At 40.9% G+C, this 26,056-nt stretch overlaps 1 protein-coding gene across 12 annotated transcripts in view; it reads right to left on the bottom strand.

Annotated features, from left to right (window-relative positions):
- Window positions 1-26,056, bottom strand: part of TRPM6 (transient receptor potential cation channel subfamily M member 6) — a 167,325-nt gene that overhangs the window by 91,000 nt on the left and 50,269 nt on the right. For 9 of the 12 annotated variants that reach the window (XR_004272629.1, XR_004272630.1, XM_032290908.1 and 6 more), the window contains 8 exons: window positions 23,035-23,159; window positions 19,252-19,423; window positions 12,813-12,981; window positions 11,433-11,556; window positions 7,733-7,805; window positions 7,510-7,610; window positions 1,860-1,994; window positions 381-434 (listed from right to left, as the gene is read on the bottom strand). Coding sequence is in view for 10 of the 12 variants with exons in the window: in XM_032290908.1 (XP_032146799.1) it covers window positions 381-434; window positions 1,860-1,994; window positions 7,510-7,610; window positions 7,733-7,805; window positions 11,433-11,556; window positions 12,813-12,981; window positions 19,252-19,423; window positions 23,035-23,159 (953 nt within the window). In the remaining 2 variants the exon portion in view is untranslated. Of the gene's footprint in view, window positions 1-380; window positions 435-1,859; window positions 1,995-7,509; window positions 7,611-7,732; window positions 7,806-11,432; window positions 11,557-12,812; window positions 12,982-19,251; window positions 19,424-23,034; window positions 23,160-26,056 lie in introns of those variants that run through there. The other 3 variants (XM_032290909.1, XM_032290910.1, XM_032290911.1) reach the window with 3 other exon arrangements.

Genomic DNA, 26,056 nt, shown 5'->3' with positions numbered 1-26,056 from the left:
TTACGTATTAGTCCTCCAATAAAGATAACATAACCACAGAGTTCTTTATTTCCAGCTGGTATCATCATCATAGGCACCACCATTGTACCATGTTAAGCTGAAGTTCTGATTAGAAGCATTGCATTTCTCTGATTCACGGCTTTTCATTAGCTAATATCACCTAACTGGTGGATCAAGTCTTTTAAAACATAAAGTAAAATTAAGAAAAAAAGTGTAAGAGTGTGGTTTGTTGATGAAATTATTCAGATCACAGGTAAAGAAGACAGGTAATTAACCAAACAATCCAAATCTGCATTTTACAAAACAAAATTTAGTGACTCCTCCAACGCAAAGCTAAGCCAATGTACAAAGATACATTCACACCTTCTTAATTAGGTTACCTGTTTCACATCTTGGACGAGATGATGCAACAGTGTATTAGTAGGTCCTTGTTTCTGTAATAAAGAACAAAAGGAAGAATTATTCTCTTGAATTACCATGTGCTGGGGGTAAAATCTTTACTTCAGAATACATAAGTAACCCAGGATACTGAAAATTTTGTTCAATACTTTTAGTAATGAAACTTAAGCCAATTAATTCTAAACAAGGTGTTTTCCAAGAGAAGATGCAATTATATGAAATATTTTTCAAAGCAAGATGCAAATATGTAGATAGTAAGACTTTATGTGATAAGAGACAGAAATGAATCCTAGGTAATTTATTACTATCCTTTATCATACAATTACAAATCCTATCACATGAGCACATTTCATCAACAGATATTTATTGAATACTTATTATGTTCAATCAGGGATTCAATGACAAATATAAGCACTATTTTCCTGGAGTGTTTATAATTATAGATAAGAGTGGCCGGCTACTTACACTAAAAAATAACCAACAATACGTGTGGGTTCAAAAAGAGTTACCAATGTATGCTAGGAACAAATTACTGTGAACTAACTACAGTAATCAAGAAGACAATACATGAATAAATCGTTGAAGAAAGAATAATATTTAAAGGACAAGAAAGGCTATTTCAAGAAGTGTTCATGGCGTGAGCAATTGGTGTTTTCACAGTGCGTGAGCCAGGCTAGTTTCAAAAGGGTTTACATGGGAAAGGTACAGGAACAGTATTTTAATAGTGGCCTTAGGTTGAGATACTTCTAATAACTCAATAAAAAGCAATTTGTTCTAATTCACATTTTAGTTTTTATATTTTTACTAGGATAAAATACAATTGATAAGAATGTTTCTCCTTTGGTTGAAAAGTCTGTGTATCTATAAACTATCTTTGTAAAAGAACATACAAGGAGATAAATAAGACTAAGCTGATCAATAAATAATTACTGGGCAAGGTGTCAGAGCCCTGGCAATGGAAAGTTACTAGTTTACAGGTAGTAAGAAGAATTTACTGACAACAGTATAGGTTTTGAATAAGAAAAGTTTTATTAGAAAGAAAGAATGCTGGAGAAGAGTAGAGCAGGGTGCTTCAGTAAGAGAGAACTGAGCTCACAGTGGTGGATTTTCCTCAGGAGTATTTATAGACCTTAAAGCAGGAGCTTAAGGGTAATTTGAACCACATTAGCCACGTGGGTCATAATAAATGATCGAATTTGTAGACATTCTGGTGTCTTAATGTCAGGAAGATTCCACAATCAGTTTTAACATGCATACATTTTAAAGCTGTATAGAAATTCTAGTTACTTATAAACGTTGAGGAAAGAAGCCTGGAACTAGATCCCAGCTTTAGATAATAGGGAAGTCTAATTACTTCTAAATTTCTCAGATAAGGAGTTTTGCCTCTGTATGGTCTGCTTGATGATCTTTGCTATTCTCGAATCTGAAGGGAAATGACTGATGAAATGTTCCATACTCACTGTATTGTAGAGCTCTTCCAGTCGAGGGATGGTAAGAAAGCGATGGAGGTTCACTCCATATTCTATTAAGAGCTTCACAAAATCCACTCTATCCATCACTAAAGCATCTAACATTGCTTGTTCCAGGGCACCAGGCTTTAGAAAGTATAAATAAGAAATATAAACACAATTAAGAAAGTAGAAATAACTAAAGAATTACATGTTTTTTAACTCAAAATGACACAGACATAATAATTTTAAAATAAAGTCCTGCCATCAGTGGGTACAGGAAAAAAAGAACAAAAAAAAACTTTAAATACAGTCTAACTAGGCCAGCCACAGTGGCTCACACCTGTAATCCTAGCACTCTTGCAGGCCGAGGCAGGCAAATTGTTTGAGCTCAGGTGCTCCAGACCAGCCTCAGCAACATGGCAAAACCCCATCTCTACAAAAAATACGAAAATTAGCCAGGCACAGTGGCATGCACCTATGGTCCCAGCTAATTGGGAGGCTGAGGTGGGAGGATCAATTTAGCCCAGGAGGTCAAGGCTGCAGTGAATACTCCATGAATACTCCACTACACTCCAGCCTGAGCAACAGGACGGGATCCTGTCTTAGATAGACGATAGAGAGACAGACAGATAGATAGATAGATAGATAGATAGATAGATAGATAGATACATAGATAGATACATAGACAGACAGATAGATAGTCTTACTAAGAAATGTGTAGGATTTAAGTGAAGACATCTTGAATAAACAAAAAAAAAAAATCCTATGTACATGGATGGGAAAACTTGTGGGTAATCCCCCATATAGGCACCGAGGAAGGATAGCTAAGCAGAACCCTGGCACCCTACATATATATATATGATATCTTAGTTCATAATTGGAGGAGTGCCTAAGTAGGCACAGTACAGGGCATTAATTAGGGAATAAGCAGCTTATAATCGGAGGAATGCCTAGAGCAGACACAGTGCAGAGCATGATTTAAGAGAAAAACGGTTATACCGGGACAAGAATCCATGGCCCAGGCGGCAGCATTCAGTATCGTAAAGATACCCACTGTATGGCAGGCTTCGGGCGAGAGCCACTCCTCCTAATAAAGGAGTTGTAGGATCTTGCTCCAGTTCTTGTGGAAGGCTGCCCTCAGACCGGTAATCGCACCTTGGTGACTGTGAACTTTATCAGCTCTTGTTACCGTGCTGCTGGAAAAGCATTCCCCTATATAACTCATTGGAAGCTGCCTGCAGGTGGCGTTGACTCTGACAGCTCTGTCACTGCTATGTGACTTAAAGCATCCTCCTATAAATCTTAGTAGCTTGCCCATACATAGACGTATTGTACACTATACCCTCTTCACTGCACACAGCCCACCTCCATGCCTCGGTGACCTTAATGGGGGTGGATCCCTTACTGCACACAGCCCTTGCCTTGATGACCTAATGGGAATGGACCCCTTGTTGTGCACTGTCCACCTCCCAGCCTAGGTGACCTAATGGGGGTGGACTCCTTGTTTTATTGCTCGCGACCCTATCACTATCCTTAAAGATTACTTCACTCACTGCCCTGCCCCCTAACCTATACACAATAAATACTCACACTTCTGGACATTCGGGGCCTCGCCTGACTCCACTCATAGGTGGCATAGTCCCTGAGCCTAGCTGCATTTTCCTTACACTTCTGTGTCTTGTCTCTTTATTTCTCGGATCCTGCACCTCAGCACAGCATAAGGGACACCCCACTACCCTGTAGGCCATCAGCCCTACAAAAACTGATTATTGTAAAGATCTCAAAGATTCCCAAATGAATGTACAGGCTTAATGCAATTCTGATAGAAATTCAAGGTTTTTTTCTTCTTCTCTTTGTTTTTGTTACTTGCCATGTTTCCATTTAAACTCTACCTGGCTTCTGGGTACAAATGGCAAATTGAACACACTCATCTAGTTTTTCTCCCACTCAAAACTTCATTAAAACTATACAAAGGGATTTTTGTTAAGAAATAAATCTACAGGGACAACGAGAACAAGAGAGGAGACAAGAATGCAACACTTTGGAAGCTGGAAAGCAGATGGTCAAATCCGAATTGACTTAGCAGTCCCCAGAAAGCCAAATCGTTGAAGTGGAAAATGTCAGGAGGGAGATTCATCCTACAGAATTCCAACAGCAACAAAATCAATGTATACATGCCTAATCCCTTATGTTGGGTTCTTTCCTGGTATCTTTCCCCTTTGATTCCCATAATACTAGCAACAAGGCTTATATGTTCCAGTCAGGGAATCAGAGCATTCTTTTCTGTTAATGTCACCAATACAAGATAAATGACATGAATATGGTGGTATCTGGGGATCCCTGAACTCATGACAGCCAGATCACCCTACTGTGAAACTCAAACCTCTAGGCAAGTTCCAACTGCAGGCTTGGCATTTCTGAAGAGTTTTTTTATCCCCTACCTTTATCCTCAAAATGGCAAAAGAAGATATTGTATTCTGGGCTGGGCGCAGTGGCTCACACCTGAAATCCCAGCACTTTGGGAGGCAAAGTGGGGCAGATCACCTGAGGTCAGGAGTTTGAAAGCAGCCTGGCCAACATGGTGAAATTCCATCTCTACTAAAAATACAAAAATTAGCTGGGTATGGTGCCAGGAACCTGTAATCCCAGCTACTTGGGAAGCTGAGGCAGGAGAATTGCTTGAATCTGGGAGGTAGAAGTTGCAATGAACCAAGATTGTGCCACTGCACTCCAGCCTGGGCCACAGAGCAAGACTCCATCTCAAAAAAAAAAAAAAAAAAAAAAAAAAAAAAAAAAGAAGAAGATATTAGATTCTGGATACTAATGAAAAAGATGTGGAAGGGCACAATCAGGGAGCAAATTTGCTCTCACAAATTAATAGACTGCCAGGCACAGAGAGACAAACTTACATGTGTTCACTCATTTGTGGGAGCTGAAAATTAAACAATTGAATTTATGGAGACAGAGAGCAGAAGGATGGTTACCAGAGGCTGGGAAGAGTAGCGAAGGGGGTAACGGGGATAATTCATGAGTACCAAAAAATAGAAAGAATGAATAAGACCTAGTATCTGATAGCACAACAGAATGACTGTAGTCAATACTAATTTAATTGTACATTTAAAATAATTAAAGATTATAATTTGATTGTTTGTAACACAAAAGATAAAGGCTTGGGGGGATGGTACCTCTTTTACCTTGATGTGATTATTACACACTGTATGCTGGTATCAAAATATCACTGATACCCCATAAATACATACGCCCATGTACCCACAAAAAATAAAAACTAAAAAAAAGAAGAAATTAGTAGACTCATATAATGCTACCAGAAAAGAAAAGCTTCATAGAATGCTTGAAAATTAAAGTCGAGGCCAGCTGTAGTGGCTCAGCCTGTAATCCCAGCACTTTGGGAGGCTGAGGCAAGTGGATTGCTTGAGCCATGGAGTTCGAGACCAGCCTGGTCAACATGGCAAACCCTCTTCTAAAAATACAAAAATTGGCCTGGCGTGGTGGCACATGCCTGTGGTCCCAGCTATTCAGGAGGTTGAGGTGGGAGGACTGCTTATGCGTGGGAGGCAGAGGTTGCCTTGAGCCAAGATCACTGCATTCCAGCCTGGGTGACAGAGTAAGACCCTATCTCAAAATTTAGTTATTTAATTAAAATTTAAAAAATAAATTCAAGCAAAGCTGCAAAAGAAAAGATAGGGAACATGGGAGGAAAAAGATAAGAATAGTAAAGGAGCAGTCCATAAGGTCCAATACTCAAATAGCAGGAATTACAAAAGAGAACAAAGGGTAGTGTTATGGAATGGAATGGAATGGAACACAATTAAAACATATGATTGCCAAGTTGAAATCATGTGCCCAACAAAATGGACACACAGACTGACCACAACACACATCATAACACTGGAAAAGAAAGATTTTTTTTTAACTTTCAGAGAGGAAAAAAAAATGGTGACCAAGAATCTGAAAACAAAAAAAGTGTTTACTTCTCAATAGTGATCCTGGGTGCTGGAAGCTACGCATTCAAATTTCTGTAGAAAAATTAGTTTCAATCATGAATTAAAATATAGCCAAACACATAAGTCCTCAAAATATCTATCTCTCATATTCCCTTTCTCAGGAACTTACTGAAAGATGTGCACCATCAAAATAAATGAGTAAATGAAGAAAGAGGAAGATGGGGACATAGAAGACTTGCCCTCTAACCCGGGAAAGAGGCAAGGGAGTCCACAGATGATGAGGGCGCATCTGCATCCAGGATGACAGCTGCACACCAGGAGGAGAAGGCAACCAGTCCACATTGCAGCCATAAGGCCCAAAAGACAGAAGTGCTGGAAAACTTCCAAAACTCATGAACCAAAATACAGCAATATGACATTATTTAGATGTATGGAAACTTGCTGGGTGTGGTGGCTCATGCCTGCAATCCCAGCACTTTGGGAGGCCAAGGCGGGTGGATCACAAGGTCAGGAGTTCGAGATCAGCCTGGCCAATATGGTGAGACACCGTCTGTACTAAAAATACAAATATTAGCTGGGCGTGGTGGTGGGTGCCTGTAGTCCCAGCTACTTGGGAGGCTAAGGCAGGAGAATCACCTGAAACCTGGAGGCGGAGGTTGCAGTGAGCCGAGATGGTGCCACTGCACTCCAGCCTGGGTGACAGAGCGAGACTCAGTTTAAAAACAAAAACAAAAAAAAAAAAAAGAAAAGAAAGAAAGAAATATGGAGATTATAAGTGTTAGAACAATCAAAAACATCTTAAATACTAGCTCTTGTGAAATTAGCAGGGCAGAGAACTACCATCTTTTTAAATTGCCTTTTAATATCATTTGATATTTTAAACAATGTGCATGTATTAGCTTGACCCAAAAATAATACACATGTATTATGGCCACAACTGTAATTTTTTAAATGAAATGTTAATAGTGATTATCATCAGCATTATGGATAATCTTTCTTCTCTTTTATGTTTTCACTGATTTCTAATGTAAGCACTTACTTTCTTTTAAAGCAAAAGTAAGCTTTGAGTTTTAAATAACGAGATAAAACTCTACCTAAAAATAAATTAAAAATCGTATGCTGGGCACAGTGGCTCATGCCTGTAATCCCAGCAGTTTGGGAGACCAAGGTAGCAGGACCATTTGAGGCCAGGAGTTCAAGACCAGCCTGGGCAATATAGCAAGTCATTGTCTCTAAAATAAAATACATTTTCCAGAGAAATTAGTTGGGCATGGTAGTGTGCACATGTGGTCCCAGCTACTCAGGAGGCTGAGGTGGGAGGATGACTTGACCTCAGGAGTTCAGTTACAGTGAGCTATGATCTTACCATTGCACACCATCCTGGACAACAGAGTGAGATCTGGTGTCTAAAAATAAAATAACATAGATAAAATAAAATACAAAACCTGCCATTCTGTCTTTCCCTCAACTTCCCTTTTCAGTTTCAGTTAGATTGCAGAGCCAGAAGAAAAAAAAGAAAAAATGTTTCCAGGAAGGCAAGTCGATGGGAGAAGTGTCTTAGCTATCCCAGCTACAGAGATGCTACCCCACACTTTTACCAAAGCAATCTATATCTCCTCTCATTTTCTCTTTTGCCCCTTCCTAACAGACCATCACACAAAATATTTTTCCAAATAACTTCATTTTCACTATACCTTCCAGTGTTGTCCATAAATTAGGATATGTTTCTTGGCAATGTCTACTCTGTCCCAAGCCATCGCCAGATTTAGTTGCTCTGATGATGATAAATTTGTGCCTAGGATAAAAGAAAGGAACAATCATATATTCTTTTCAAAACGTCTGCACCAGAAGCACAAAGTACTGTGGTACCTGTGAAGTGGAAGTAAGGAACAATTGCAACCCCATCCAGATACTCACCCTTCAGCAAAGCTGTGAGGACTGCTAAGTCGAGGTCTTGCTGCTCTTCAGAGTCAGCATCAAATATGGTAATCTACAACAGTGAAAAACAGCCATACATTTGGGGAACTATCAAATAAATGCTTTCAAAGAGCACCCACAAAATTCAGACTGGAGCTAATGAATAAAGGAAAACATTCTTCTTTAAAACCTTTTTTTTTTTTTTTACTTACAGAAGAGAAAACTTTTAAATAGGGTAATAAAGAATTGTGAGCACTTGGGGGAAAAGAAAACCTAAAAATTCCACATACACAGAGGAAACATTTATGAAAGAATGTTATTACTTTAATTTACTATGCACACACTACAACTGAAAGAACCTCAATGTTAATTTCTAGTGTAAATAAAATGATTTCTCCTTTCAAAGAGATAACAAATGAAATCCTTCATTCACCTAGCCCGGGAAACTAAGACTTTTGCATTTTTTTCCCTTTTCTTAATTTTTTGCAGAGATAAGGTCTCACTATATTGCCCAAGCTGGTCTTGACCTACTGGACTCAGGCGATACTTCTGCCTCAGTCTCGCAAAGTGCTGGGATTGCAGTCAAGTCACCACACCCAACCAGGCTTGCTTTTTAATGAGAAATATATCCTCAAGGGTTGTAATAAAATATGTGAAGTAATCACAGCGCACCCAGTGAGAAGTACCCTGGGCAACACGGAAGGTCTTTAACTTTTTAAAGACAAGTAAGTTCGTTACTGATGATTCTAAAGGGTCACCTTGGGGTCTTTTGAGCCGCTTTCTGATTTCGTTTTCAATAAATCTCTGCTTTTGTTGCTTCAAAAAAAAGGGGGAAAGTCTCCTGCTATTAATGACTATATCTCAGTCTTTTCAAATGAAAATACATTTCATATAGTAGATGGAGCCATTTTAATGAAAAAGCCAAAACTGGCAAGACCTGGTTCCAAGTATGCCAATAACAAGCCAGCCCTAAGTAAATATTGTAAGGTTATTGAACCTCAGGTTCCTCTTCCATAAAATGAAGAGGAATAATCTCTAAGAGGAATAATCTCTAACAATCTGCTGAATAATCTCTAAGGTCTCATAAAGATAAAAAACTATGCTTCTACAACTTTACATGCTGTTTCCTTTCACCTGACATGCCTCTACGCGCATAAATTCAACCCTCAATTGTACAACCCACTTCCTATCATCTGCAAGCCCTTTACTGCCTTTTCTTGCCCCCTCTTGATCATTACATTGCTCAATAACTATTCTGCTTGATGGCAGGAAGAGGCAAACACAAGGGCAATCTCTTTAACATGTCCTTTTCTTAACTTACTGATTACTATGGCAAATAGAAAGTGCAGTAGACTAAGAAGATTTCAACTCTGAGCTGAAGTTTCAGATCCATGGTTTTTTGTTGTTGTTGTTTTGGTTTTTGAGACAGGGTTTCACTTTTGTTGCCCAGTCTGGAGTGCGATGCTGCGACCTCAGCTTGCTGCAACCTCCGCCTCCCAGGTTCAAGTGATTCTCTTGCCTAAGCCTCCTGAGTAGCTGGGATCATAGGCACCTGCCACCACACCTGCCTAATTTTCGTATTTTTAGTAGAGATGGGGTTTCACCATGTTGGCTAGGCTGGTCTCGAACACCTGACCTCAGGTGATCTACCCCCATCGGCCTTCCAAAGTGCTGGGATTATAGGCATGAGCTACCATACCCAGCCAAATCTATCATTTCTTAACTGCATGACTGCAAATCCCTTAAATTCTCTAGCCTTCTGCTTCATCATTTCAAAAGTGGAAATAAACAACTACTGCCATATTGAACTTGCTCACAAGGCTATTTCAGATAAAAAGAATATATTTAGAAGCACACTGCTAATTGTAAGCATGGTTGCTATTATGTTGTTATTGGGCCGACTAAAATTCCAAAGAGTTTTTCACATATATTTTGTCATACTTCCTCCAGTCAAAACATTTCAGTTAGTTTTTATGAGGCCAAGTACTTAAATATTACCAAAATTCTTATACAATTGGGTCCAGCCTTCACATACTAGAAAGATCACCTTGAATAATGACATATCTGCATATTTACTGTAATTGTCAGCTTCATATTATCATCTGAGTCATTGACATGAATTGATAGATAATTCAGGCTGAGTGTGGTGGGTCATGCCTGTAATCCAGCACTTTGGGAGGCTGAGACAGGTGGATCGCTTGAGAACAGGAGTTCGAGACAAGCCTGGTCAATACGGTAAAACCCCATTTCTACCAAAAAAAAAAAAAAAAATCAGCTGGGAGTGGTAGCATGTGCCTGTAGTCCCAGATACTAGGGAGGCTGAGGCCCAAGAATGTCTTGAACCTGGGAGGTAGAGGTTGCAGCAAGCCAAGATCGTGCCACTGCACTCCAGCCTGGGTGACAGAATGAGATGCTGTCTTAAAAAAAAAAAAAAAAAAGAATTGATAATTCATATCACCCAAGTCATTTTGACCATAGGCTGGATATGGTGGCTCATGCTTATAATCCCTGAACTTTGGGAGGCCAAGGCACGATGATCACTTGAGCCCAGGAATTCAAGGCTGCAGTGAGCTATAACTGCAAAAGAGCAAGACCCTGTCTTTACCAAATAAATTAATTAATTAAGTTAATTAAGTTTTTATCACAGTCCCCTAAAACACTAAAAACTTTTCCTGAGTCTACATTATGGTCATAGCCCATAGTTTTTGGGCTCTATTTTTATTCCAGAGTTTATTCTCACTTTTCTCTTGTCTAATACATACCCAATGATTTCCTGTAAGATTTACTCAGGATGCTGCGATGCAGTCATGTTACTCAGCACCATAAAGCTATGTTCGTTGAAGACACGGAGCTGTTCCCTTACCCTCTAAAAATACTTCAGTGTAATTTTCATTAAATTTTATAACTTTTCTGGAACATGGTTATACTAAGTACTTTTATTCTGTAGTCTTAAATTTGAAGCATGAGGGGTGAGGACAGTAAGAAGCCAAGTTCACTCAACTAAGAATCAAATTCTGTAGAGCTAGATACACTCAAAATCAAAATTTTTAAAATCAATTATTATTATTATTATTTTTTTTTTGAGACGGAGTTTCGCTCTTGTTACCCAGGCTGGAGTGCAATGGCGCAATCTCGGCTCACCACAACCTCCGCCTCCTGGGTTCAGGCAATTCTCCTGCCTCAGCCTCCTGAGTAGCTGGGATTACAGGCACGCGCCACCATGCCCAGCTAATTTTTTGTATTTTTAGTAGAGATGGGGTTTCACCATGTTGATCAGGATGGTCTCGATCTCTCGACCTTGTGATCCACCCACCTCGGCCTCCCAAAGTGCTGGGATTACAGGCGTGAGCCACCGTGCCTGGCCAAAAATCAATTTTTTATTTTTAATTATTTTCAATTTTCTTAAAATTTTATTTTAAGTTCTGGGGTACCTGTGTAGGATGTGCAAGTTTGTTACACAGGTAAACATATGTCATGGTGGTTTGCTGCACCTATCAACCCATCACCTAGGTATTAAGCCCTGCATGCATTAGCTATTTTTCCTGATTCTCTCCCTTCCCACTTCCCCCTGACAGGTCCCTGTGTGTTGTTCCCCTTCCTGTGTCCATCATATTTTTTTTTAATTGTGAAAATAAATGTCATAATGTTTACAAATTATCAGTCTTAATTAAATGTCGAATCATCAACTTGTCATACTCACACAATCCCTGTGAACCATACACTCCATTAGAATTTGGAAAAGGTGCTTGGACTCCTTAAGACTAAAGTTGAAAGTGTTCTGAACCATGCAGATGATCTCTTCTTTTACCTGAGGACGCAGCATCCTGGAAGAGAAATAAGTGGTCTTGACACAACCCAGAGAGGGGACTGAGCTGGCAACATCAGTACAAGAAAACACCCCATTGCTCCCTAGACTGAAAAGGTGTCTATGGACAGTTCTGCCAGGAGAGCAAATGAGGGGGGAACAAACGGAAGCAGGAGCTCAAGAAGAAGGCTGAATCTGAAAGTGAGAATGGAGCTGGGCATGGTGGCTCACACCTATAATCCCAGCACTTTGGGAGGCCCAGGTGGAGGATAATTGAGGCCAGGAGTTCAAGGCCAGCCTGGGCAACATAGCAAGACCCTGTCTCTATTTTTACATTTATAAGAAGGAAGGAAGGAAAGGAGGGAGGGAGAGAAAGAAAAAGAAAATGACTTGATCTGCCACACCCTGAAAAGCATATACTCTGAAGTGGAGTTCTGAAGCTGGTAGATTTCCAGGGGTTGAGAATCTCCAGAAATTAGAAGTATTATATTCTATAAAGGATCTGAAACCCCAAAAGGTTTAATAACCACAAGTCCAGGATGATTTCAGAAAAGGGAGAGGAGTGAAAGCAGAGGGAGGTGGGAGAGGGTAGAAGTGGAGGCCGGAGGGATGAACAGAGAGAGCAACTGCAAGCAAAGACACTCCAGAGAGCTGTTACAGCATAAGCAACAAATGACTGTTTAGTAAGTAAATTAGTGGGGTCCACATTTTAGTTCTTAGGCACTGTACTTATTTATACAACAGAAATATCATGCTTTTGAAATTGGAAGAATCACACTGGATAGAGGGATGGCAAGAGAAAAAATATCTTATTTGAAAAGAGGAAAGAATTAAAACTGAAGTAAGCACAACATATGCTATGAAAATGTCAGGATATAGACTTCCCTAATTTCTGCCTAACGGCAAATGAATTTGGAGGTGCTCTGGGCCCAACACTGGCCACCTCCCTTACTGTAAGGTCCTTACGGCTGTAACGGCCGACTGCTCGAGCAACACCTCCGTCACTCCCTCTGCAACCACCTCTTCCCAAAGTTCGGGCAAGACTGAAGCTTTCCTGTTAAAGGCAGGTCAATCTTCAGCTAAGAAAATAGCAACTGTCATCACTGGAGGGCATTCTGATGTTGAACAACAAACACACAGTTGCTAAGAAATGAAATCCAGTCTCAACTTCTATACTGCAAGAGTATCTGGCCCACATAAATGCACAGTTGAAAGAACTAAAATGGAAGGATAAATAGTCCCTATCGTTTCAAAAAGGAAGAGCCAACAACTCACCCTTCATCTGCCAGGTGTTTGTGTGTGAAGGCCAGGAGGTCGGCTGCCCTGCCTGTGCCCTCACACACCACCACCGGGTCCTTGTCCTTGACAGTCTCCCACACTGACAGGATGACGTTGGGACCGCCTTCCACCACCAGCCCCACCACGGGCACGCCTTGTCTTGAGCCTATTCCAGACCACAAATAATACCACACTGTTAGAGAATCCCTATCTCAGCCAGTCAGCCACTTTGACTTCCAGACAAGTCTCAGTTACCACCATGTTCATCCCTCGAACTGGTCCCTCTCTCATTTTACCCTGGTTTGCTTAAATCAAGACCAAGCCAGAAACTTAGGCTTCAAATAAAATGTGGCATAAATATGGTGAAAGCATCCTCAAGCTTTTACCAGGTAAAAGGGCTTTCAATAAATTTTTAAAATAAATATTCCTTAAGAAATTATAACTTTCTATTACGGGAAACTTCAAAAGTATCTAAAAGTAAACAGAATATAATGGATCCCAATGTTTTCCTCACTCATCTCCAAAAATAAGCAACATTAACCGGTTCAATAAACATTTTAATTATTACTTATTTATTTCATATAAGACAAGGTCTCACTCTGTCACCTAGGCTGGAGTGCAGTGGTGCAAACACAGCTCACTGCAGCCTTGACTTCCTGGGCTCATGCAATCCTCCTGTTTCAGCCTCCTGAGTAGATGCAACCACAAGTATGTACAACCACACAGTTTTTTTTTTGTTTGTTTGTAGAGTTGGGGTCTCCCTGTGTTGTTCAGGCTGATCTTAAGCTCCTGATCTCAGGTGATCTTCCTGCCTCGGATTACAGGCGTGAGCCACCACACCCAGCCTCTATAAACTTTTAATGGTGGTTATTTCTAGGAACGAGGTAGGACGACAACTTGCATTTCTATTTATTTGATTTTTTATTGTTTAAATTTTTTATCATGACTATATATTACCTTTTTATCTTGCAGACTACATGACCCAAGCATATATATATAACACATACATATATACATAACTTTATTAAAGAAAGAACAAAAAGGAATAACCACACAGTTATTTTTTTAAAAAAGATGTAAGCAAAAAAGCTTATAGAATAATATGCCCAGTATTATCCTATGTGTATTTTTAAAAACATATACATAGATACATATTTTATATACATGTATGCACATACCCGTATGTATACCATGCTATATAAATCACCAGAAAAATCTGGAAGGATACACATCACACTATGAATAGTGGAAAAGAGAGGGGAAGGTTTAGGAAGATGTTGAAAAGGGACCTTGACTATTTATTCTACAGATTTCTTATTTGCTTTAAGTTTTCGTACCACACATATATCGATATACCATATTTAAATCACATTTTATTTTATTTTTCAAAAGAAGAAAATTTGACAGGCAACACCACAGTCACCCCTGAGCAAAAGAGGAGTTTACTCTGGTCCCCAGTTTTCTGGGGCCCACACTGGCCTTCCTCTGGCCACGCCCCTGCCCCCATGATGAGGCATCTACAAAGCCAAGAGTCAAGGGAAGCCTGTGCTCCCTCCCCAGCTTACTAGGATGCCCAGGAAACACCATGTCCTGGCTCAGTACTTCCAAAATTCCAAGGTTGCCAAACTCAAGCCTGGCCTTCCTGCTATATGTGTGAAGATAAAGGGCTAAGACATATTGTATACAGTTTGTTAGCTAGATTTAAGGCATTTAAATATCTAGACATATAGTATGTGGTCTTCTGTGTGTACTCTGTGTCAGTCTCTCAAATGTTAGGGGTGGGTCAGTTACCTAAAACATCATTCACCCCGTCGATTTAGTTGCTTTGACATTCTACTTCTTTTCCATATACTTCCACCTCATCATTTTCTCCGTATCACTAAAAAGCATATCTATGATATACCAACTAATAGACATAGGGTTTCTCTAAATCGTCTTATAAAAGCCAAATGAAGTGGCAAAAATAGTATAAGGCACAAAAGTAATAGAAGAAAATTTTGATCAATATTTTATTGATTTTTGAATAAAAACACTTTTGTAAGAGAATTTTTTGTATCTTGTGTAATAAAATGTTATTCAGCCATTAAAATGTACTAAATTATACTCATTGACGTGGAAATATGACCATGTTTAGTGGGGCAGGGGAACAGTACAAAAGAAGCGTTATGAAATCATCCCAGTTTTTGCTCAAAAAGTGTTGTGTGTGTGTGTGTGTCTGCGCGTGTGTGTTGAAAATTCGTGAAAGTTTACATATGAAAAGGTTAAGAATGGTGAGTTTTGATATTGAGATTATGGAAAACTGTCCCGTTCTTCTCTTATCTGCTTTCTTTGCGTTACCTGAATGTGAAAGTCTATAACTCTTTTACCATTTGAAAACAAAATCAATATGGGCATTTTTATAAAAGAGGAAGTAAATTCAATTTCTGTTATTAGGTACACTTGTCTTTTTTTTTTTTTTTTTTAAATTGAGTCTCACTCTGTTGCCCAGACAAGAGTGCAGTGGCACAATCTTGGCTCATTGCAACCTCCACCTCCTGGGATCAAGTGGCACGATCTTGGCTCACTGTAACCTCCACCTTCTGGATTCAAGTGAGTCTCCTGCCTCAGCACCCTGAGTAGCTGGGATTACAGGCATGTGCCATCATACTCATCTAATCTTTTGTATTTTTAATAGAGACGGGGTTTCACCATGTTGGCCAGGCTGGTCTCGAACTCCTGGCCTCAGGTGATCCACCTGCCTCGGCCTTTCAAAGTGCTGGGATTACAGGCATGAGCCACCATGCGCAGCCCACTTTTTGTGAATAACTTATTCTTACAAAATCAAATATACCTATGGCTATTTTCTGCAAACAGTAACAACAACCACCTTACTAATACACTAATAAAAATTGGTTTAAAAGAAAAAAAATGTAAAATTCTTGCTGAGAAATCTCGCCAGAGAGCTGCTTCTACTGTAAGCTTTCAGGGTGAGGGGGGAATACAATGTTAGACCTCCGAATTAAAAGTTCCTGGAATAGGCATTCCAGGAAAGGGCACTCTGATCTCTTGAGACTTGGATTATGCAAAAGTACAGAGGCATCGTGGCTTATGTTTCCTACCTTGAAATTACATCCTTAGAGTCTTACAGAACAGGAGCTGACATTGGCCACATTTCAAATGGCTGAAGGCAGGGATTACTACAGCAACTTCATAATGTGAGGGGTTTTTTTTGCTTGTTTGTTTTGCTTTTTAAGTATTCTCTGCCAACAACAAGGGTTTTCCAGGGACACCAAGAAGACTGGCTGAAAAGCAATAAAATAAATCAACCACAGGCCGGGCACAGTGGCTCACACCTGTAATCCCAGCACTTTGGGAGGCCAAGGCAGCCTGGCCAACATGGTGAAACCCAGTCTCTACTAAAAATGAAAACAAATTAGCCAGGTGTGGTGGCAGGCACCTGTAGTCCCAGCTACTCAGGAGGCTGGGGTAGGAGAATTGCTTGAACTCAGGATGGGGAGGTTGCAGTGAGCTGAGACTGTACTACTGCACTCTAGCCTGAGTGACACAGCAAGACTCAGTCACAAGAAAAAAAAAAAAAGAAAGTCAAATAAATCAACCACATATTTAAGTATTTTCATGCAATCAAACATAAATCCTGGCTGGGTGCGGTGGCTCATGCCTGTAATCCCAGCACTTTGGGAGGCCAAGGCAGGAGGATCACAAGGTCAAGGGATCGAGACCATCCTGGCCAACATGGTGAATCTCCGTCTCTACCAAAACACAAGAATTAGCTGGGTGTAGCCGTGCACACCTGTACTCCCAGCTACTTGGGAGGCTGAGGCAGGAGAATTGCTTGAACCCAGAAGACAGAGGTTGCAGTGAGCCAAGATTTCGCCACTGCACTCCAGCCCGGCGCCTGGCAACAGAACAAGACTCTGTGTCAATAAATAATAAATAAATAAATCCCTTTTTGATCATATCAACAACAAATACAAATATGGTAGCAAACCTCCCTCATGAGCATGTTAGGTATGAAGATCAGCTTTGATAAGTAAGAATTTCTAGTTTCTTGAGGGCATGTCTTCTCTTTCTTCTGCGTGTGTGTGTATAGGTGGCTTAATTGTTTTTGCCATTTTTATATAGGTTCTCCTTAGAATAATAAATATTACCAGTCCACTGGAATTGACTCCACAGTCAGCAAAAGCCTCCAGATAAATCCTAGATTTCAAGGTCTTTGAAAGGAGAAAAATGTTATCTGCTGCTTTGAGTGAGGTCAGGGTTGTTACATTCATACTAAAATGAGGACTAAGCAGGGAATAAGAAAGACAAAGACTCCTATGCCTCTCATGGGGCATACATTATAGTGCTACACAGAACCCCAAGCAATTTAGGTAGTGGGTAAAGGTAAACAGAGGCAACAGGACATTTCAGGTAATATTTCAGGCCCCTAATGGACCCCTCTCTATATGGATTCTTCTTCAAGGTCCTTCTCTGACCTCTCTTCCTTCCCTCTGCTCTGCTGGTCTCCCTTCTCCCAGCCATTCCCACCCCGGAGAAGACCACATCCCTGATCCTCTCTCCCTCTTCTGACCTGCATAAGCCTCAGAACCCCTATTCACACTAAGAGTTAAGTGAACGACCACAACCCCCAGAGTCCCTCCCCTCCCCCTCCTATCCCACAACCATGAAAGGATCACTGCACCAAAGGAGGGGAAAAGGAAGGAAAGAAACAGACATTTTATTAAAGACATATCGTGTACCTAACACAAGTCTAGACATTGCTAATATACATCTTCTCAATTAATTCTCACAACTAACGTTAGAAGTAGATAGTTCTTTCCATTTTATAATAAGAAAACAGTTTGACAGATGTGAACTCCATTGGCCGAGGTCACAGGCACAAAATGACAGAGCTTCAATCTGTCTGACCTCATTACATTCTGCTGCTTCCAGGGATCAAGGCTAAAAACTAAATGGACTTCCAGTCTTTGATTTTTTCAGTTAACGCTCAAAGGCTGAAAAGGACTTGTGCCTCCTGAAGGCATTCCCACTCCCTGGCCCTTTGTCCCAAAGAAGTATTTTGTGGAAGATTTAATTCAGCACAAGAGGCAGTGGTCCACTTTCTGGTGCCTTGAACCAAAAGTCTCCAATTTTCCAGGCAGCACTCAGCCCTCCTGTTCCCTGTAAAGGATTCAAACTTCCCTGCCCAATGGCGCATGCTGATTCTGGCCCTCCCTGCTCCTCCCCTTCCTCAAGATAAAACTACCAAAATGCCCCTCTTGAAGCACCATCGGGAGCATGACACAAATTTGACACTTTCCAAGGTCCCTATTTCTTTTTCTTTTCTTTTCTTTTTTTTTTTTTTTTTTTTTTTTTGAGACAGAGCCTCACTCTGTTGCCCAGGGTGAAGTGCAGTGCTGCGATCTTGGCTCAGCACAACCTCCGGCTCCTAGATTCAAGCAATTCTCCTGCCTCAGCCTCCTGAGGAGCTGGGATTATGGGCATGCACCACCACGCCAGGCTAATTTTTGGATATCTAGGAGAGACGAGGTTTCACCGTGTTGGCCAGGCTGGTCTTGAACTCCTAACCTCAGGTGATCTGCCCACCTTGGCCTCCCAAAGTGTTGGGATTATAGGTTTGAGTCACCACAACCAGCTCCAAGGTCCCTATTTCTTTTTATTTTTTATTTTTTTATTGCATTTTAGGTTTTGGGCAAGGTCCCTATTTCTAAAACTCCTATCTAGTCTTAACCCCTTCCCTGTCTACGGCCACCCCACCTGCACATGAAATATCATCTTCCCTGACCATCAAAGCTCACGCTCCAAGTCCCCTCAAGCTAGTCTCCTGAGTGCTCTTCAGCCACCCCGCTTCCCACATGGGTATCTCCCCTCCTCTCTCTCTCTCCATCTAGCCAACCCAAATGACTCTTCGAGGATCCACCAAAGTCTTCATCCCTCCATCATCCCCCTGACATATCTTCCTCTCTCTCACCTGTCACCCACAAGTCTGCGCTGTCTTATATCCTGTTTTCTTCTGGCTGTGGGTTCACTGTGTTAACTTAATCCCCCGGCTGCTCTAAGGCAGGGGTCAACTTGGGCCTCTCTACTCTGTCCAGGTGACAAGTGAGCACCTTGACCACAGTGAGCCCACAGCTGGAAGAAAGTAGGATGTCAGATGGTGCAGACTTGTGGGTGACAGCTGAGAGAGAGGAAGAATTCTTTGGGGGGAATCACAGAAGGATGAAGACATTAGTGGATCCTCGAACAGTCTTTCAGGTTGGCTTGATGGAGGGGGAGAGGAGGGGAGATACCCACGTGGGAAGCAGGGTGGTTGAAGAGCATTCTGGAGACTAGCTTGAGGGGACTAAGGGTGTGAGCTCTGATGGTCAGGGAACACCATGAAAGACCTCAGGAGGCTTCCAACCAGCCCTACTGACCGAGCCCCTGTGATACTCACAGCAGTGTATTTTCTGCAGAGAGAGGTACTTCTCCAGGTTCCTTCTGAGCTTCATTTCATTTCCATACTTGCCCACGGTCCCATCATCAGACAGGATGAAGTGTGAGTGCATGCTGTTGAGTGTTGTGAGCTTGCTGAGGGGGTTACCCAGAGTCTGGTACAGGCACACCACCTGAGAGACAGCAAGGACAAGAGAGGGTCAGCGCTCTAGATCCTTCCCCAGGCTCACCTGCTCCAGGGGCCTATGTCTATGTGCTAAAAGAGCTCCTGTCTAGTTTAAAAAGTATCACTTGCAATTTAGAGCAGTGCTTCTCAAACTACCTGTGGTATCGCTTTTTTAAATTTCCCATGTTTTAATGAACCAATATGGGATCCTACTATGAATAACTGGTAGGCAGCTTGTGGTACATGAGATTCACAACACAAGTTTAACAATAATGAAACATACCCTGTTCAGCAAGATCAGCCTGCTTTCCTTGTGCTTGAATAACACAGCACAGTCACATTGCTGACAGTGGTTCTAAATATTTTTCCTTTTTTTTCTTTTTGAGAGGGAGTCTTGCTCTGTCATCCAGGCAGGAGTTCAGTGGCACAATCTTAGCTCACTGCAACCTCCACCTCCTGGGTTCAAGCAATTATCCTGTCACAGCCTCCCGAGTAGCTGGGATTATAGGCCCGCACCTCCACACCGGCTAATTTTTGTATTTTCAGTAGAGAAGGAATTCAAGCAAGGCCTTCTATTTCATTTCTGTGCTTACCTTGCTTCAAACCACTAAAAAACAATTCAAAGACTGGCACCAGTACACAGAAAACACCATTATTCAAAAATACTCTTTTAGTAGATTTATTTTAGAATAATATTTTGACACTGACTTTTCTCTAGTATTCCAAAGAGAACAGCTGGCCATGTGTGGTGGCTCATGCCCATAATCCCAGCACCTTGGGAGGCCAAGGCTGGCAGATCACTTGAGGTCAGGAGTTCAAGACCAGCCTGGCCAACACGGTAAAACCCTATCACTACTAAAAATACAAAAATTAGCCAGGCGTGGTGGTGTGTGCTATAGTCACAGCTACTCAGGAGGCTGAAGCACAAGAATCACTTGAACCTGGGAGGCAGAGGTTGCAGTGAGCCTATATCTTGCCATTGCACGCCAGTCTGCGTGACATAGCGAGACTCTGTCTCAAGAAAACACACACACACACACACACACACACACACAGTAGAACAGCCAACCAGCCAAAAAGCATTTCATTCATTATAAAACATCAAAATCTTTATTACATTACATTAATGGACACTTTCTTAAGCTGTTCCGCTTCGTATTTGCTTTTAGAGGCAAGAGTACAGTATTTAGAATAAGAAAGCCCAAGTTTCAGTGGAGACCCTTCCTATACAACTGCAACCAAGTGATTGGTGAGAAAATGTTTCTCTATGTGGAGTATTTAAGTATTTTGAGTGTTAAGTACATAGAGCTTGTAAGCTAATAAAGAAAGGACATTATAAATAAATGTCAGCATGTTGGAACTCTTGAAATAATGAATCTATGCAATGACTCATAACATTATAAAAAGAGAGACCAACATATATTACAAGGGAAAGACATACCTCCTCTTATGGCATAAACTTACACAGAAAACCTAAATCTGATCATACCTCTCGATCAGACTACCAACTTACAAGAAGCAAAGAAACATGCTAAACCCTACTACAAAAGATTAAATCTGGAAAATCCAAGCTGTAACAAACTCTTCAGAACAAATGACCCAGTTTCCTCAACAAGTAAATTATACACACATAAAAAAACGAGATGGAGGTAAAATCCATAGATTAAAAGTGACCAAAAAAAAAAAAAAGAAAAACCAGGTCAAGAGGTATATGAACCTATCACAATGTATGACACTTTTTTAGATAATGAAATCAAAATATTAAACAATGAAGACTCAAGAAATCATGGTTTTGAATAAAAACATTATGAGGCAATGAAAAATTTGACTAGACTGGACAGTCAGTGTTAGGAATTCCTGGTAATTTTTTAGATATAATAATGTCATTATATGTTTTTCATTGGCCATGTATTTTAGAAAAAACTAGCGAAATATTTATAGATGAAATGATTTGATGTCTCAAATTTGCTTCAAAATAACGGAGGGGGTCGGCTGAATGGACAAGGGAAGAGAGGAAACAAAATTGACTATGAGCTGCTAACTGTTGAATCTGGAGATAGGTACGTAGGAAAGAGTTCATTTTTCTAATTTTTCTGCTGCCTAATATGTTTGACGTTTTCCAAATTAAAAGTTAAAACAGGCTGGGTGTGGTGGCTCACGCCTGTAATCCCAGCACTTTGGGAAGCTGAGGCGGATCATCCGAGGCCAGGAGTTTGAGACCAGCCTACCCAACATGGTAAAACCCCATCTCTACTAAAAGTACAAAAATTAGCCAGGCATGGTGGTAGTTGCCTATAATCCCAGCTAGCAGGAGAATTACTTGAACCTAGGAGACTGAGGTTGCAGTGAGCAGAGATTGTGCCACTGCACTCCAGCCTAGGCAACAGAGCCAGAATCTGTCTCAGAAAGAAAAAAGTCAAAACAACCCATAAGCTTTGGGACGCCAAGGTGGGCGGATCATGAGGTCAAGGGATCGAGACCATCCTGGCCAACATCGTGAAACCCCTTCTCTACTAAAAATATAAAAGTTAGCCTGGCGTTTGGCACGTGCCTGTAGTCCCAGCTACTTGGGAGGCTGAGGCGGAAGAATCGCTTGAACCCAGGAGGCAGAGGTTGCAATGAGTTGAGACTGTGCCACTGTGCTCCAGCCTGGAAACAGAGCAAGACTCCGTCTCAAAAAAAAAAAAAACCATAAGCATGTCTGTATTAATCAGCATGGAGAAATAACTATGGCAAATAGGTACGCTAAAAAAAAGCAGATTTATAGCAGTGAGTTCTGTTGTTACTTTTTAAATATACACTTTTTTACTGTACATATACACACATACATAGCTGTACATATACACACATCCATAGAAAATATTCTGAAATGATCCACACGGAAATATTAACAGTAGTCATCTTTCTTCTTTAGAACATTTTCTTATGTCTGATATTTTACTGAAAATTTAGCCTTACAAACAGACTCAGACAAGTCCAGTCCCTTTAAAAGAATACATAGGATCAACCAATACATAAGAAGCAATGAAGCAGAGTAATACAAGGTAAGAGATGAGAACTAAGAGGGTCGAATTAAGAATGTCCCTTGTTTCACTCTGGGCAAACCACTGCACCAACCTTGGCTACTACTTTAAGTGAAACAGGAGCCATTGAAGGCTTTTGCACAGAGAAATAGTGTGATCTGATTTGTATATTTTAAAAGAATCATTCTGGCTACTATGTTGAGACTAGGCTGTTAGGAGACAAAGGTAAGAATAAAGATGGCTATTGCAGTCATTCAGGCGACAGATAATGGTGGCTTGGATTCACTCAGTAACTGTAGGGGTAGTGAGAAGAAATCAGATTCTAGATATATTTTTAAAGTGAAACTGATGGATCAAGTTTGAGTGTGAGACAAAGAGATCATTCCAGGATTGGTCCAAGACTTTTGGCTTGAGCAACTCCAAGAGTGGGATTGTCATCTTCTAAGACAGGGTGAGGGAAGCAGCAGAAAGTCAGGAGTTAGTTTTGAAGCTACCACATCTGTGATGTTCATTCATTCGACTCCAGGTACAATGTTAAGCTGGCAATTTGCACACATGTTCATTTTCTTTTGTTGTGAAAGGACTGTCTACTTACATCTTTTCCAATAAGGTCTCTCTGGTTCTCAATGACACCCCAAGGAGGGATTCCAACTGTCCAGATTTTTCTCAAGGAATGAGAGGAATGGGATTTCAAGGCATCCCCAACATGCTTGGACACTCCTATGAACAACCAGTTTAGAAGTCAAACTTGAATTCATAAATTGTGCAAAACAAAGAGACTGCCGGAAAGAGACAAATAAATGGGAAACCACATGTGAAGGGCTATTCTTAGGGAAAGTTGCTGGCACAGTGGAATTAGTTTCTGATACCTTGGCTTCCTCTATTCTTTCTGGACACCTCTTCCTCTCATCATTACCTCTCTCTACCTTAACAATGTTCCTCTCTCTTTGAGCAATTTCTGCCTACAACCTCAGTTCTGATCCTACTCTTGCCTAACCAAAATGCTATATACTGTCCTTCCTCAGCAAGCCCAGTGCTAATATTATGAATTTTTCCCCCAATCTTACTAATATATACTCAGCAAAATATCCTGCAGATATGTCCCTTGCTTATTAAGGTAAACTAATTTAATAGCTTTATATGCACAAATATATCAAAGTTATCCCTCCAAAAAATATATTTCAAAGCTAATACACTGAGGAGTAGTATGTTAATGTTTGCCCTTCTGGAATTAACACTAGTCTTTATTACAGTAGCCAACACTTACTGGGACATAGTAAGATTTCAGTGTGGGCTACCTTTGTATGTATTTATACTTTAAGCTGGAACTTTTTAAAGTCCATTTTATAGGCAAAACTGTGGCATGGAGAGTTTAAATAAATTGTCCAAGGTTGCAGAGCTTTGGACAATTTATTTAGAGCTTGGATTTTGTAGAGATCGGATTCCAATTTAGCCAATCTGACCTTTTTAAAGAATAGACTGCACTTTTTAGAGCAGTTTTAGGTTTACAGAAAAATTGAATGAAAAGCACAGCAATTTCCCTTGCCACTCCCTGGTCCTGCACAAACATTGCCTCCCCAACTATCGGCATCCCCCATGAGACTGGTACATTTGTTAAAATTGATGACTCTGCATTATAAGGTCATGACTAATAGATTATCATTATTCTCCATAGTCCTCAGTTTACATTAGGGTTCACTCTTGGTGAAGTACATTCTATGAGTTTTGACAAACATACAATGATGTATATCCACCATGTTAGTATCACTGCCCTGAAAATATTCTGTGCTCTGCCTACTCATCCCTCTCTCCCCTCAGCTCCTGGCAACCGCTAATCTTTCTACTGCCTCCATAGATTTACCTTTTTCAGAATGTCATATACTGTAGTTGGAGTCATACAGTAAGTAGCCTTTGAGATTGGCTTAATCTGACCTTTAAATCACAATGATGCATTGTAAGACTTATTCTTCCTATGTGTGGTACTGACCCTATCTGTGTCTTTAGCACAGAAAGAAAAAATAACCTGCATATTGCATGGATGTGATACTTACGAGCTAAATCACTTCCTTGTTCCTAGCATCTTCCCTTCCAATTCATTTTCTGACCCTCTCCCAAAACCATCTCTAGAATCTGCGATCTGGATCATGGGCACATGTCAATATCAAGTGTGGAGACATCCACCCCAGTAGAGATTCCGATTCCATGGTTTGGCATGGTTTGTCAACATTATTGGTACTGTTATAAGCACCTTACACGTGATCATAATACATATTGCTCTCTGTAAAACCCGATCTGATCATGTAATCCCCCTATTCATCCTGCTGTTCAAATTCCTTTCAGGGCACCTTGCTACGTAGAGAATAAGATATCAGCATGGCACCCAATCTGGTTCCGGTCTCCTTTGCAGTCCCTGTTCCCTGCCACACGGCACACACTACAGCGAGGAGCTTTATCACTTCTTTCTACACATGCCTTCATCTCTATCTGTGTGCCTAACCCTGAGCTGCCACTCCTTAGTAATGCCACTTCCTATCTTTCCCACAAGACCAATGCCAAGTGCTATATCCTTCCCAAGACTTCCAAGGAACTGGAATTCATCTCCCTCTTCCTTGTATTCTCAAAACACTTCCTTTGAAACTCAACTATAACCCAGTCAGCATCAATTTCTTACTAGTTGCTTTTTGTCTGTCACAGCCCAACCCATCCCTAAATCCAGGGTCCTCCTCTTTCATCCCTAGCACCTACTCAAATGCTTGTCACACAGTGGTTTCTCAAGGCTTGCGGCATTCAATTTAAGCAAATGTCAAAGATTCATGCCAAATTATGTTCAACTATGGTTGAGAAGCCTATCAAGAATAGACAGAAGCTCATAAGCAGAGCTCAAATTTAAATGTGCACAGGAATCGTCGGGGGATGTTGTTAAAATGCAGGTTCTGATTCTGCAGTTCTGGGGTAGGGCTGGAATAGGCACTTCCAGCAAGCTCTCAGTTGATGCTGATGCTGCTGCTCCAGGGACTAATCCTTAAGCAGCCAGGTCCTAGAGGAGCTGTGGTTGAATCAGGTCAGATTGATTGGTTTTTGTTGTTGTCATCATCTTCATCGTCGTCGTCTTCTTCTTTTCTTCCTTCTTCATTCTTCTTCTTCCTCCTCCTCCTCTTTTTCCTCCTCCTCTTACTCCTCCTCCTCCTCCTCCTTCTTCTAGATAGGGTCTTGCTTTGTCATCCAGGCTGTGTGCAGTGGCATGATCACAGCTCACTGCAGCCTCGACCTCTCAGGCTCAAGTAAGCCTCCCACCTCGGCCTCCCCATTAGCTGGGTCTACAGGTGCACACCACCATGTCCAGCTAATTTCCATATTTTTCTAGAGATAGGGTTTTGCCATGTTGCCCAGGCTGGTCTTGAACTCCTGAGCTAAGGTGATTCACCAGCCCTCAGCTTCCCAAAGGGCTGGGATTATAGGCATGAACCACTGCATCGGCCTGACTGTTGTTTAGTGAAGATCCAAGTATTTCTCATTTTCCATTTATTTTGTTCATATAAAGTATTTCAATCATCTTCACACTACTCTATTTGTGTTCCTTTAGGTTAGCTGACATGAACCTAAATGATCTTTTTAAG

The sequence above is a fragment of the Sapajus apella genome, unplaced genomic scaffold, assembly GCF_009761245.1.
Source record: "Sapajus apella isolate SASKATOON/1434 unplaced genomic scaffold, GSC_monkey_1.0 scaffold24, whole genome shotgun sequence".
Classification (NCBI taxonomy): domain Eukaryota; kingdom Metazoa; phylum Chordata; class Mammalia; order Primates; family Cebidae; genus Sapajus; species Sapajus apella.
Note: the sequence above shows the minus strand (reverse complement) of the source record. Positions and strands in the feature narration are given on the sequence as shown.